This window comes from Cynocephalus volans, chromosome 1 (genome assembly GCF_027409185.1).
Source record: "Cynocephalus volans isolate mCynVol1 chromosome 1, mCynVol1.pri, whole genome shotgun sequence".
In the NCBI taxonomy this organism is placed as follows: Eukaryota; Metazoa; Chordata; class Mammalia; order Dermoptera; family Cynocephalidae; genus Cynocephalus; species Cynocephalus volans.
Window position 1 is genome coordinate 237,396,395 of NC_084460.1, and position 14,027 is coordinate 237,410,421.

At 40.2% G+C, this 14,027-nt stretch overlaps 1 protein-coding gene across 1 annotated transcript in view; it reads right to left on the bottom strand.

Moving 5' to 3' along the window:
• Window positions 1-805: 805 nt before the first annotated feature.
• The window catches only part of LRP2 (LDL receptor related protein 2), a gene marked incomplete at its 5' end in the record, with an annotated part of 155,211 nt that continues 141,989 nt past the window's right edge, over window positions 806-14,027 (bottom strand). The window contains 11 exon segments of the mRNA XM_063085734.1: window positions 806-967; window positions 1,331-1,402; window positions 4,620-4,727; window positions 6,234-6,335; window positions 7,458-7,587; window positions 8,126-8,246; window positions 8,433-8,500; window positions 9,355-9,445; window positions 10,236-10,355; window positions 10,508-10,684; window positions 11,458-11,678. Coding sequence (XP_062941804.1) covers window positions 806-967; window positions 1,331-1,402; window positions 4,620-4,727; window positions 6,234-6,335; window positions 7,458-7,587; window positions 8,126-8,246; window positions 8,433-8,500; window positions 9,355-9,445; window positions 10,236-10,355; window positions 10,508-10,684; window positions 11,458-11,678 — 1,372 coding nt within the window.

Sequence of the window (14,027 nt, forward strand, 5' to 3'; positions counted from 1 at the left end):
GCAAGGGCATAAACTGCTCTAGAGTCCATCAAACAAAAGAGCTCATTCAATTAAATACAAACTCAATGTAGGACACTTGCACTTAATGACATGGGATTTCCTTACAGACATTACAAATAAAAATGTTGACTTGGCAGCTAGTGAGAGAACAGATATGAAACAGAGTTTTCTGGTTATACAATACAAACATGCAGAAGGGCAAAAATTCAATTGCTTTTTCTACATTCTGTATTATTGTGAGGCATCCACGGTTCAAATCCAGATGTCTATACAACACATTTTGGCTTCTATTAATCAAGTTGACATGTAATATTAAACATTAATTAAGTGCTGAAATGTAAAAATGGACCCAAGAGTGGGGCCTGAATTCCTTTCCTGAATAATTTTATAGGAAATGAGCAGTGCCTCTTCTTTAGACATTGCTAAAGGCCCCAAGTCAACTCCTTTCCTCACTGGATCATTCACTATACCAATCACCAATCAATTCAGCAGATACTATCATTAGAAAATTCAGTGATGTGATAATCTTTCCAAAATTTACAAATGTACAATATATTTATAGCATTACCTTCAGACAGCTTCAGTGCAAAGATATACATATAGCACATCATGATAATTATTTGTAAAAACACAAGTAGGAGACAGCATAAGTAAAAAAAAAAGACACACAAGACACTTCCAACTACAGGCAAACAGGGAAAAATATATTTTTTATAAAGTACTGAATGTTAACTTTTTTCATCTGCTTGTAAAAAACATATGTGCAAAAGTGTGTTTTTAATTATTCCCTCAATAGCCAGCACAGCTATACCTCAGAGTCTTCTTTAACAAGATGTGCGGTGTCTTTAAAAGTGTCTTCTGTTGCAGTGTAGCCTGGAGTTGGGTCTCTTTTCGAAGGAATGTTGGCAGGGAGAGAAGGTGATGGAGGTGGGGCCACAGCCACATCTTCCTTTTGCTCGTTCTGCATCTAAGACCAGGACGAGACAGGAATCAGCTGTGCATTCCCCCAACATAACTAGAGAGAGTTTTGTGTGAAGACTAATCTCTGCTAGTTTGCTCAGAATAATCTGAGTGCATGTCCAATGGAGCCAAGCAAGTGATTTCTAAGAAAGAATGTCTGTGCTAAGAAAATTGTTAAAGATTACCTCTGCATATGGCTGGCCCATGGCTCACTCGGGAGAGTGTGGTGCTGATAACTCCAAGGCCACGGGTTCGGATCCCATATAGGGATTGGCCGGTTAGCTCACTGGGTGGGCGTGGTGCTGACAACACCAAGTCAAGGGTTAAGATCCCCTTACTGATCATCTTTTAAAAAAAAAAAAAAAATTACCTCTGCATAGATTGGATTTTCAAAGTTGGTAGTTTGTTTTGGCTTTCGTTTGAAGATATTCCATTTTATCACCTAAATGAAAAGAATAAAACAAAAAAATCTTGAGTAACAGGATTTTTTTGTGGGTTTCTTTTCTCCCTAAGTTTTAAAATTTCACCTCACTGAAGGACAAAGCAATTTGGGACCTGGGACCATGTGACCTGGCCCACAAGGTAAATTGTTCATTTCTTCCTATGGTACCTGAACAGTGACTGAAACTCTCTGGGCTCTTTTCAACTAATAATTTCAAAATACTTCCTTGATTTGGAATTTATAGTTTACAGTCTATACCCATAGTGTATAGAAGCTCTGACAAGCGGATCATTCTGGCTACTTTAGAACAGAGAGAACAAAGAAACTGAGACACACAAGAAGTTCCTGGAGAAGAAGGTTTCTGGTGCTGCCTGAAAACTGCAGGAAAAGGCTAAGTGGTAACTCTCATTTCCTAAAACAACGTCTTGATCCTTGGTCAACTTAGGAGTATCCCTTCCCCTCTTCATTGTTTTCTCCTATAATCATGGTAACAGCAATAACAAGAACAACTAACATTTACTGAGGGCTTACTATGTGTCAGGGATTATTTTAAGAGTTTTACAAGTTTCTGATTTAATATTCTCAATGACCTTTTGAAGTAGGTATCCCTATTTTACATATGCTGAGTCACAGCAAGATTAAATAACTGTAAATACTGGCGATAGAAGAGCAGGCAATGATTACGCAGGGGACTCAGAGGCCCATAAACTGAAGAACTAAAGAGCATCACCCTGGACCATGGTGGGTGGCCCTGTCTTACTGAAAAGTTGCCTGCAGTGCTGGCCACAGCTCTGGCCGCCAGACAGAAACCTGGCAGGAGAAAAGGGAACAGACAGCCTACTCCAACAGGCAGCTGAGGTTCGAGCCCACATGTTTTATGGGGTGTCTCTTACTCCCTGGGGAGCACATGACCACAGAAACAGAAGAGGTCATTCACTTTAACCCACACTTAAGTGATACCTACTTTGTTCCTGGTGCCACCAAGGGGAAGATGAAGACATTCAGGCCAGAGCCCTGCCTCTGCAAGCTTATAGTCAAGGGTGGAAGGCCAAACTCTTAAAAGTCATTGCTTTAGTGTGGGATGGCTACTTGGAATCAAACAATAATTAACAAGAGAAATGGTGTGGTGACTCTCATTTTATCTCTTTGGGAGACTCCTTCATGTCAGTGCAACTTTTGGAAAATGATAGGATTGAGTCACAGGAGTTCATGTTCTTAATTTTTAGTCCTTTCAGCATATTTACTGATGAAAAATAAACTTGTGAGAGTCCTTGACACATTAATGTCAACCTAGGGTAATCTTAACCAAATACCTCTACTGTTTTTAAGCCACACTGGCTGTTATCTCAGTGCCCAGAAGGCAAAAAATACCAGAAGATCTCTGCACATACCACGGATAACAAATCTTAGAGAGTCTCAGCTTAAACTGATTTTAAAAAGTAAGAGAAAGAACTAATGCATTGCAAAGATGGAGATGAGAAAAAAAGGAATGACGACTGGTGAAGATCTGCCCTCATCTGAAAAAGACCTTCAGTGTTCATTCTGTTTCTGAGGATGGATGTCCAGGTCAGAAGTTTCAGCCTCTCCCCACCCATTCCACTTCCTGCTCAGGCTGGGGGATATCCCTGCCTAGTGAATAAGATCACTAGACTTGAAATGGACTGAGAAAAAAACGTCAAGTGTATAAAATTAATCTGACACTGCTTTGGGGCTGATTCAGACTTGGAAGACCAAATATATGACATTCAAGCATTCAGGTGTCTGTGGAAAATTAATCTTCAAAATCCATGTTTAGTTAGCTTAAAGAAAAAAGTTCATAAATTTCAGTCCCTTAAAAAATACAAAACTGAAAATTCCTTTCTAGACAACATTCATGTGTGTCAGAGACAGAGAGAGAGAGAGAGAATGTGTGTGTGTGTGTGTGTGTGTGTGTGTGTGTGTGTGTGTGTGTATGGAGGGGGAGACGTAAGTAATGAAATATGAAAAGGTGGACACAGACCTTTGCTTTTCTCATTAGCATCAATTTAGCTCAACTCTTATTTTGACCCAAAAGAGCAGAACAGGAATCAATGTCTGAGGTGTTTCATGGCTAAAAATCCAATGAGACTTCCAAGTTAACTTTGCACATACCAATTGTGTTTATAGATTACACTATTTGAGAAATAAAGATTGCACCAAATGTTAAAATTTCTAACTACCTTAGGCTTTTGTTTCTTTATATTACTTCACAAAAGGAGTCATGGAACCTTAGAATTAAGACATTCCAGATCCTATTGTTCTCTACTGGAGGAGGGGGCGTTGATTTCTGGGATCACAATGAACTGGAGGAGATACTACTGGTATTTAGTGGGCAAGGACTGGGAACACCAAACTACCCTACAGTGTATAGGATGGTTTTGTGGCACAAAGAGGTAAAATGGTTTGTTCAGAATCAAACAGCTAGATCTAGGATATCTGCATATGGGTCCATTAAAACGTGATATGGTATTCATTAATGCAGAGTTTTATATCAAATGTATTTATTGAATTTCTCTCTGCAGTCCAAATAGTCTATGAATTTCAAAGGACCTGCAGGCATGGACGAGAAGCTCCATCTAGTGGTCTTTTTTTGTCTTTTTTTTTTTTTAAATCTCTGGTGTTAAACATGGTGCCTGGCACATTGGAGACAATAATGTTGGTTGGACGACTGGCTGGACAATTAGATGGGTGATGAATGAACAGACAGGTGGGTAGATGAAGAGGATATAAGTGAGTGATGTCTGTGGTAAGCAAAGGTAACAGCAGTAGAATTAAGAACATATATTATTAAGGGAACAAAGATACATGCTATAGAAAAATTGCATCACACAGGGAAAGAAAGGTATTTTATATGTACCCTGACACAGTGAAATCTTTATTCATACGAAGTCAATCTCTCAAATTAAATGTCCCTAGAGTGAAAATACTGGATCTAGAACTCTGTTTGCCCTTTTTTGTGACATGGTCTCCAGTGTCACAAGAAACATTATTCCCAATTCAATGTTAGAATGTAGCTTTACTTGGTGAAAAGTTTTTAATCTACGAATTTTTTTAAACAACTATATTTATTAGCTGCCTACACATCTTGGGATCTGTGAGCCTGTCGAGGTCTCCCTATTTTGTCTTGGATTAGTGCCAACCCAGCAATTCCAAAGTTCTTTCCAAATCCCACATCATTTCAGCAGTCAGCCACTATCACCTGAGTTCCATCAGCACCCGGGGAAGTTGGTTTGGTTTCTGGAGCTATCTCAGAAGGGTTTACGGGACTTCCATAATTCTTGTTATCCACATTTCCAGATACTGTCACCTGTGAACATATTGAAGGCCCTTATTCAGTTTTGAAACAATTCAGTAATAAATACATTTGCTGTAAAGTTTGTTGTCAACTCTGGTTCTGTTTACCACCTTGTTCTCCACAGATACGGTCAGTCACCATTTTTATCGTATGAACCAACCTGGTAGCCCAGGACTAAACGCCACTCCCACGTCGTCAAAATCAAGAGCACCAACCACTAAGTCATTTCATGCCTTAATCCTGGGAGGCACACATATTCCTCACTGGTCACACTCTCAATTATTAATAGCAATTCTCTAATAGGTATTCTCTATACCTCCTTACTACCACTGTTGACTATATTTTGGGATAAAACATGCTCTGGTTGTATATTGGCAGCTAAAACCTAGAAAGACAGCATGAATAATTATCCAAACTCACTAGTAAGCTGAGAATCCCATCATTGGATGTTAAGAATAAAGTTAATTTCTGAGGACTGCTAAAAACAGGTTAAATTTTTGAAACAATAGACATAGTGGAATTAATACTCCTCTACACATTTTTCTATAACATTCATATAATTCCAAGGGTCCCCCTTAATCTTAAATTGCCATGAATATACAATTAATAAATTATAGGGAGACAATTCACTCATTTCATATACATATTTTTTCCACGAAATATATATATACTTTTTTTTTTTTTGGTGACTGGCGTATATTTTTACATATACCACTTTGTTTCTTCTCAAACTTGGATATGTGTTTGTATATGTGACCTCATTTTATTCAAGTGAAAATGCCAAATAAAATGTCATATCTGTTTCATCGTGTGATTTAAGTTTTGCTACCTGGTTATCAAAGGATCAGGCTAAATGGCTTCAAGATTCAAATATTTCTGATAATAAGAAAGCTGTTTGTGAAATTAATGCAGATCTAATGAAAAGCTCTTTCCCTTCTTCCAGACTCCTATCTCATCTCCCAGCTCCTCCGAAAGATGACGGAGTAGCAGGCCGTACCAAAGGCAATCTGGCCATCTGCCTATCAACTTCAAAGGCATTTATGCTTTTCAGAAAAGTATGGGAAAGGCAAACATTGGGAGGTCCCTCTCCCTCTAAGCCACCTCAAGCCACACCCTTGTGATACCAATAAGAACCCAGAGAATTAACCCAGTCCCCCAAATGTCTGCTTTATGGCCTGACAATCGTTCATGCATTCATTCATTTCACGAATATTTAGAGAGAGTCTGTGGTGTGCCTGGCACTGTGTTCGCCAGGCCTCTGAATGGACTCAGGTCTCTCAGGATGGAAAGGCTCTTGATCAATGCCCCCAGTATGGCTGCCAAACCTCAACAACTGTACAACGCAACAGGGTTATGATTATTTTCAGGTCTGACATCCTTAGATGGTGAAGCCGAGGCACAGACCACCGAACCCTTCCATTTGCAAGGAAGGTTCGAGAGGCCTCAGAGGACATTATTCAATAGAATAAGACGCAGCAACAGCACTAACTGAAAGAAAGGACTGTATGGATTTCTCACCTCTGTTGGCTGAATCACTTTGACAGCAGAGTCTTTGGCTGAATACATTGGGTTTTCAAATATTATGGGCTCCTTTCCCATCTCTGTGGCAAAGTGTTCACTCTGATGAGGGGGAAGAAAGAGAGAAGTCACATCATACTGATCTCTTTTGCAAACAGAGGAGGGTGACTTCTCACACCCGGAGTTAGGCTAGGTACTATGCCAGTTACCCAAAAGATGAGGGCTCAGAGAACTTGTTTAAAAAAAAAAAAAAAAAAAAAGCCAGCAGAGACACGAGGCTTCCATATGGTAAATCATTTAAAGTGACATAAATGCACTAATTCATCAGCTTAAGAAAACAGAAATGTGCCCCACATTTGAATTCTTTATGGCTCCTTAATGTAAATAAGTCACCTGAAGATTGGGTCTGGACAAAAGAGAAAAGGATAGGTGGTGGAAGAAGAGCAAGAAAGAGAAGAATAAGAGAGGGGAAGTAGAGAGAATGGCTAATACTGTACTTTTTCAGGCAGGACAAAAGATGAGAGACTTTGGGGAGAGACAAAATACTGAAAGTGGTTTCCCGAAAGTCATTATACACAGCCTCCTCTGTGCTGAGACTGTGCGCTCATCCCCTTATTTGGTATCTCCTTTGGTCCTCACAGGAGCTATTATTGTACCTATTTTACAGATGTGGACAGTGAAGGTCAGCAAGACCACACTCCATGCTTATTATTAGTACATACTTATAAGGTGGCAGAGACATGGTTTGAACAAACACAGACTCAAGAATCACTGTTTATTCCATCACTATACATTGATGGAAAAATATGACACTAGGAAAAACATAGTTCCCCACTCTTTTTATACATACAAAATGTCATCGAATAAAAACAAAATATCATGTTTTCACACTCCCTCCCCCCCCCCCCCCCACCACACACAAACACAAAAACTGGGTAGGAGTCCAAAAACTTAAACTTAAGACTATTTATAAGTCCAATTCAACTGCATGGCTTAGAGCAGGGGTAATTTAAATTTTATTACTAATGTTACTAATGTTTTCAGACACATTTCTGCAACGAACCCTATGTTTCCTAACTCGGTCTGTGTACTGCAGGCTTTATTCTGAGAGGCACACTGTACTTCAATATTCTCTAGGTTAGTTTTATTCTTTATAAAAAGTGCTTCTTTTATAAAATGGTAAAAAGGACAACCTTCAAATAATCACTTTGAAATCACACTCACCATCACCACTGATCTGTCAATAGCAGACTCAGGCCCAAAACCAGATACTCCAATATCCATGTTAACATCTACCCCTGACCTGAAGGTCACCCCATTTTCATTCGCAGGAGGCTTGATAAGACTGCTTAAGCTGGATGGAAGTAACCAAAACAGTGTCATATTAGTCTTTTTAAAAAGTCTTTGCAATAGTACTCTTTCCTCCACATTGCTAAATCTTATTCAAATGAAATGCTCAATTCCCACTCTGAATTTACACATGTTAAATGTGGCAGTAGCAAGTTTAGTAGTAGTAAGTTTTCTTAGCTACCTGGAAACCTTAAAGCACATTCCTGAACGCTTGAGATCTAAGAGAGGACCAGTTAGGCACTTGCAGGATTAATACCTGGTTCATCACACAGCCGCTCTGTACTCCAGTTTGACCTGAATAGCCACCAGTAGACACAACCATCTGGACTATAAAGCGTGATTTGTCACGCAAGCTTCAGAGAAGCACTCAGTAAAGAAGCTGTGCTGTGAAGTGACTGTTTTAAATCCTCACTACTTTTTGTTTCTGCAGAATAGGTGAACTGTGTATTGTACTTTTTTAACTTAAAAAAAAAAACAAAACTAAGATATTCACATGATCACATTACACAGGCTTCTAAAATATTCCACATAAAGAAACTGACCTTGGCAGCTTGGGCAGGGCAGGCAAAAGGGAGCCGGTTTTCCTGTAGTGGAAAAATCCTCCAGTTGCCAGAGCTCCAATTATGATGATCAAGAGGATTGTCAATAGTGCGGCCACTGCCGCTATAAAGGAGAGGAGAAGCAGCAAATATATCAACACATGGAGAAAGAAAGGAGCCAGCAAACTCAACAGAAGCCAGGGGCTAGCACCCTTGATGCCTCAAAGACTGGGTTAAATAGCTTATATAAGACAGCACTCAATTTAGTGGCCATGGGTACTTCCAGGTTGCTCATATTCTCAAAACTTACTTGTTCCTGAAGGAATTCCTTTTGAAAACCCTACTTCACAATATTTTCCGGTGTAGTCACTGGAACACCTGAAAGTAAAAGGAGAATCACTCACTAGCTATTGCCTTCTTAGTTAGGCTCTACTGCAATTTATAAGCACTTTCTAAGGCAGAGAGAGTTCTGACTGAGTAAATTACATGTCGAACAGACAATGTATGCTGCGTGACTTTTGCTTATTCTCCCCCAAGAGATGATGAGCAGAAAGAATAGTGATCTGACTTTAGAAATTCAGCTTCAATGGAGTAGCCGTGGCACCTACGGGAGCAGCCCGATCAAATAAACCTATCAGTATCTTCTCTCATCTACACAATTCTTCCTTAGAGGGTAAAAATGGAAACCATGGTTGTATTCTTTCCTTTGATATGTTTTCATGAAATACTTTTTAAAGACATCTATTTATCTTGCTCCGTATTAGAGCATTCTCAATAGTCTTCTTCTTTCCAAATCTTAAGCCCAGTCTTTCTGCTCCTCATGGGTGCCTTGTACTGAAGCAGCCCTGCTGACAGCTGTTCCTCCACAATCCTGCTGTATTAATAATCGCAGGTTTGTAGGAAAATGCTGTTGGCATTTCTCTGACTCCTTGCTCCCCAAAGTGTGGTCCACGACTCTGTAACATCACCCAGGAGCTTCTCAGAAATACAGAATCCTTATGAATGGTTATGGACATTTTAACCAGATCCCCAGGTGATTCTTGTGCACATTATAGTTTGAGAAGCACTGCCTTGACTCTCTGTGGATTCCCCCAAGGGAATGGCAATCTGGTTAAAATGTGAACATTTGTGAACTGGCAAGGTTCCTGTATTTGTTTTCCTGGCTACTTTAAGGTCTCAAATTCTCCCAGAACAGGCAAGACCTCCATCTGGACCTCAACATTGAGACTTACTTGCATTTCGGGAGGTCATTCTCATCAAAATAGCAATTTCCTCCGTTCATACACCTGCATGGGAGGGGCATGGCAATAGGAGTTTCGATGGCTGCAGAAAGGGAAAGCCATGCATGATTAGTCAGCCATGCTCAGCAGAGTGCCCAGACCTGCAAACCTGCCCGGCGGGCCTGCTAATTCATCTCCCTGTCAAATGCACTTCTTTATCAATCATATGGCCTTGGATAGTGACATACCTTTAGTGAAAAGGGCAGTTTATAGCATTTCCCCCCAGAATAGTGGAGAGGTGCTAGACTGGAGAGCATATATTAATACTTACAAGAACCTTGTGGTAAAAGAATCTCTTAAGACATTTAATGTTCTCTTTCAAGTTTTCAGAATTCTCCATTGTGAACCCAGTTAAACCAAGAGTTTAATTTAGGCACACCTGGAAACTTCAACTAAAGGCTCCAAAGAGTCAGTTTTGGATCAGTCAATAGTCACATAGATACAGATACACAGATACTTGATAGACAGCCAGCTAGAGATCTCATTTTTTAGGTCCTCCAAAACCACCCTTACTCTGGGTCCTTGCTCCCAGCCCAGCCCCCACACACTTCCTGAATGTGCCTGATCGGTGCTTCAATAAGTATTTGTCACATGTGTATTTTATTTAAGGAGTTTGGATACCCTTCCAGCTCAGTCCTTCAATCTGAGTCCCTTCTCAAAATCCACTTTATCAGAGGCCTTCCCTGAACACTGTCTAAAAGAGCAACTTGAGTCCATGTTTCCCACATCTCTCATCCCTCCTTAGGGCTGTCCCCACTCTACTCTGCTGTGGACCCAGTACACAGGGACCCTTCAGGCTCCTGCAGTGGCAGAGGAACTCCCCAGACCCTTACCTGCATCACACTCAGTGGTGCTCCCCTGTATAAAGCTGGAGCCTTGGGGACAGGCACAGCTGTATCCTCCAGGTCTCAGCAGGCACAGGTGGCTGCAGACCAGTTTACATGGGTTGGGCACTAGAAAGCAGATGACAACAGCAGTTAGGTCATGACAGGAGAATGAATACCCCAACCAAGATATCCACTACGATTTTCCAATAATATAGCCATTATTTTGAAGTAAGGTTTCCAGATAATGAGAAGTATCTTATTCCAAAGTTGGTGATTACCTGAATGATTGTATCTGAGTTGATGAAAGACTTGAACTTGAGTGAGCCAAGGGTTTACTACCAGCTGTTTCTCTTTCTTTCCTTTCCCAAACTTATCTTGTTTCCATACTTCTCCTTTCTCCTTAGATACCCAGTATAACTGGTTTTCAAAGATGTCCAGACTGTAAGGGTTCATTGCTGCTTAGCCACAAGGGAAAAACAAAACAAGGTTACTGAGAAGAAAATACCCCAGCCCCACTTCTGTGTCCAATGTCATTCTACTTGAACTAATCCCTAACACAATGCCTTGAAACTCTAGAAACGTTCAGCCAGACTTTCTGCACATGTGACTGCAAAAGTGTGCTGCACTAGGAGAGCAAGATGACAGAAATTAAACTAGATTAATGCATACTGTCCAATACCAATTATAGGGCACTTCTGGAAAACAACTTGTATAGCAAGGATTTTATTTTTTCTTTTGAACATAAAACACCACTGGTCAGATAGGAAAAATGTGGTATGTGTTGGATCGCTGCAGTTCTGCAGAGTCTGGATAAGAAAACAAAATACTCCTCTCCTTCCAGATGTTTCCATCTAGATGTTTCCTTTTGTGCATAATGAGTAATCTAGCACATTGAAAACACATGTGCCCAGAAGCAGTCAGACATGGATTAACATCTGTACACATGAACTCTACCTCTATCAAGGCAATCTAACAGGCATCTCAGTTATTTCAAATCTGCTACTGAGAAGCATTTTTTTTTCAATTTGTAAAAAGGACAAAAAGGACTTATTTATTGTTAATGGATTCATTTGCATTCAATTCAGCAGCTGGAAGGTGGAGGGGGTGTATCTAAGAAACTACGTAAACCATTTTCTAAGATCAGGGTTCCTTCTTGAGAAAATTGGCAAAGTGACTAGGAATATATTAATTAATCATTTAATATATTAAATTTTAACTCGTTTCTAACCTTCATATACAACAAGTCTTCTATCAGTCCCATCATATTTTATGGTTTCAATAACATCCTCCTTGAAGTCACTCCAGTAGATCCGGTCATTGTTCAAATAATCAATAGAAAGGCCAATTGGCCAACCAAGGTTCTCAGAAACCAGGACTTGGCGATGTTCCCCACTCATCCAGGCAGACTCGATCCTAGGTTCTTCTCCCCAGTTAGTCCAGAACATAAGCCTGCAACAGAAGGTTTCTTCTTTGTAGCATTTCACCTACTGGGACTTCTCCACTACAGCAGAGCATGGAGCATTACCAACAGGGTAATCAAGTGTCTTTTGCAGAGACCTGGGTGTTAAGTGACTGTTTTTAATACTTTACAGAAGACGAGGAACAAAAAAGGGGAGCAAGAGCATGTATGGTCTGTCCTTCCTGAAAACTACACTTCCTTAATGGAAATTGGCTGGTCCTTTCTGAAGGATAGACAGACATTTAAAGGGTCTAAAGGATAAACCCTTTCGAATACATCATACAAAAGCTGTTCATTCTTCAAGAAATATCATTGAATGCCTACTATGTAAGAGGCACTGTTCTGTGTTTGGGATGTAACAGAGAACAAAACAAAGATTTCTAGTCTCATGAAGCTATTTCAAACTTTTTTTAAATGTATATTTTGTACCCAATTAATAATTAATTGTAGAAAAAGTCTGTGCAAGCAAAGGTGAATTGACATTGAATAATTACCTAGACCAGGGATTGCACCACTTCACATACCTAGAAAGGACGAGGCGGTAGGACAACTGAGGGGAACAGACCAGTTATGAATGTGGAGTGATGGGGAGAACCAGGCCCTGCAAGCTTAAGCCAATGCCACACCAGAAGGCAGACCTACTCACTGTTCCCAGTTGATTGTTCAAGCCAGAAATACAGAATTTTCTCTTTTTTAAAAATTTAAAATGTTAGCAACTAAGTAGAAAAAACCTTACAGCTCTGTGTGGTCCAAGCTGAATATGTCTATGGGCCATATCTGCCCACCAGCCACCACTTTGCAGTCTCTAGTCTAAATAAGTCATCAGGTGTAGACCAGTCCTTACACTCTGTTGAGGGATGTGTGGATTTTAGACAAACCGAGCTCTAGAAAAAATGTGGCCCAGAGGCCTTTCCCTTTACACAGTGTTGGTCTGAGGCCTGTCCCAAAGTCTCAACAACTGACAAATACAATCTTGTTTTGTTTTTACTAAAAATGATAGATAGACATATGACAGAAGCCAGTCACAAAGGGCCACATTTCGTATGGTTCCATTTGTAGGAAATGTACAGAATAGGCAAATCTATGGGGATGGAGAGCAGGTTTGTGGTTACTTTGGGCTAGAGAAGGGGAGAGATGGGGGGTTGGGAGATGATGGCTAACGGGTCCAGGGTTTCTTCTTAGGTAAAGATGCAGAGGTTCTTTTTAGGGTGAAGAAGATGTTCTAAAAATTGATTGTGGTGATAGATACACAACTCTGTGAATACACTAAAAGCCACTGAATTATATACACTTTCAATGGGTAAACTGTACGGTATGTGAATTACATTTTAGTAAAGCTGTTTTTTAAAAAGGTAACAAATACTCAAAACTCAAAAAAAAAAAAAAAAGTACACAGAATGATTGTTTCCCTTCCTGACTTTGTTCATGCTGTTACTGAGTTTATGAACAGCCTGCCTCCCCCTTTGCCTATCTGTATCCACGACTTCCTTCCAGGTCCTATGTTAGTGCCACTCTCTCCAGGAATTGGTCCCTCACCCACACTGTCTCTCCGCATCATGCACTTTATCACTTACTACAGCCCCAGTGGATCCCAATCTTCAAAATTCCGTTCAAATGCAACTTCCTGCAGACAGTTGCCCTGGAACCCATGCAAGGTGGCAGAACTGTCACGTGGTTATCAATAGTTTCCTCATGACAGTTCTCCTTTTCTACCTTATACTGTTGTCAACCAATGCTGAATAAAGGAACATATTATTTTGTCCTCATATGTAAATAGGGGATAGAAAGGTATAGCTAATCTATAGGTCTCTCATATGATTTCCATGAGTTTAGACAGGTAGAACACTTAGCACAGTGGCTGACACACAGTAAGAATGTAGTAAGTGGTGGCTCTTTTTATTGCTGTTGTGCTCTTATTAGTCATCATCTTTGTTATCTTTCAGACACAGCGGCACATCTTATGTCATAGTAAAGTAAGAAGGCTTCACATCTCACAAGTGCTTTCTAAGACTTACGGAGGGCTAGCCTCTCAAATGGACGGACCATGGAATGAGGAGGTCGTAGGGCAGGTCTTGAGGCCTGAAGCAATCAAACCCTTCTTCTTTCTCCTTTCTTACTTCCTCTCCCTCCCACAACTACGCTGAGCCATTCCAGAGAGAAAAAATAGTTAGAAAGAATAAAAAGAGGATCTTTTATGAAAAAACAGTGGAGGGATATGAGAATGTGATCATAATATCAAGATGGGCATAAACAGTAATAATAGAGGAAGAAATTAAACAGCACAAAGGAAGCAGTCACGTCACATATACCACGGTGCTCACTGCATCTCCTTGCTCCCG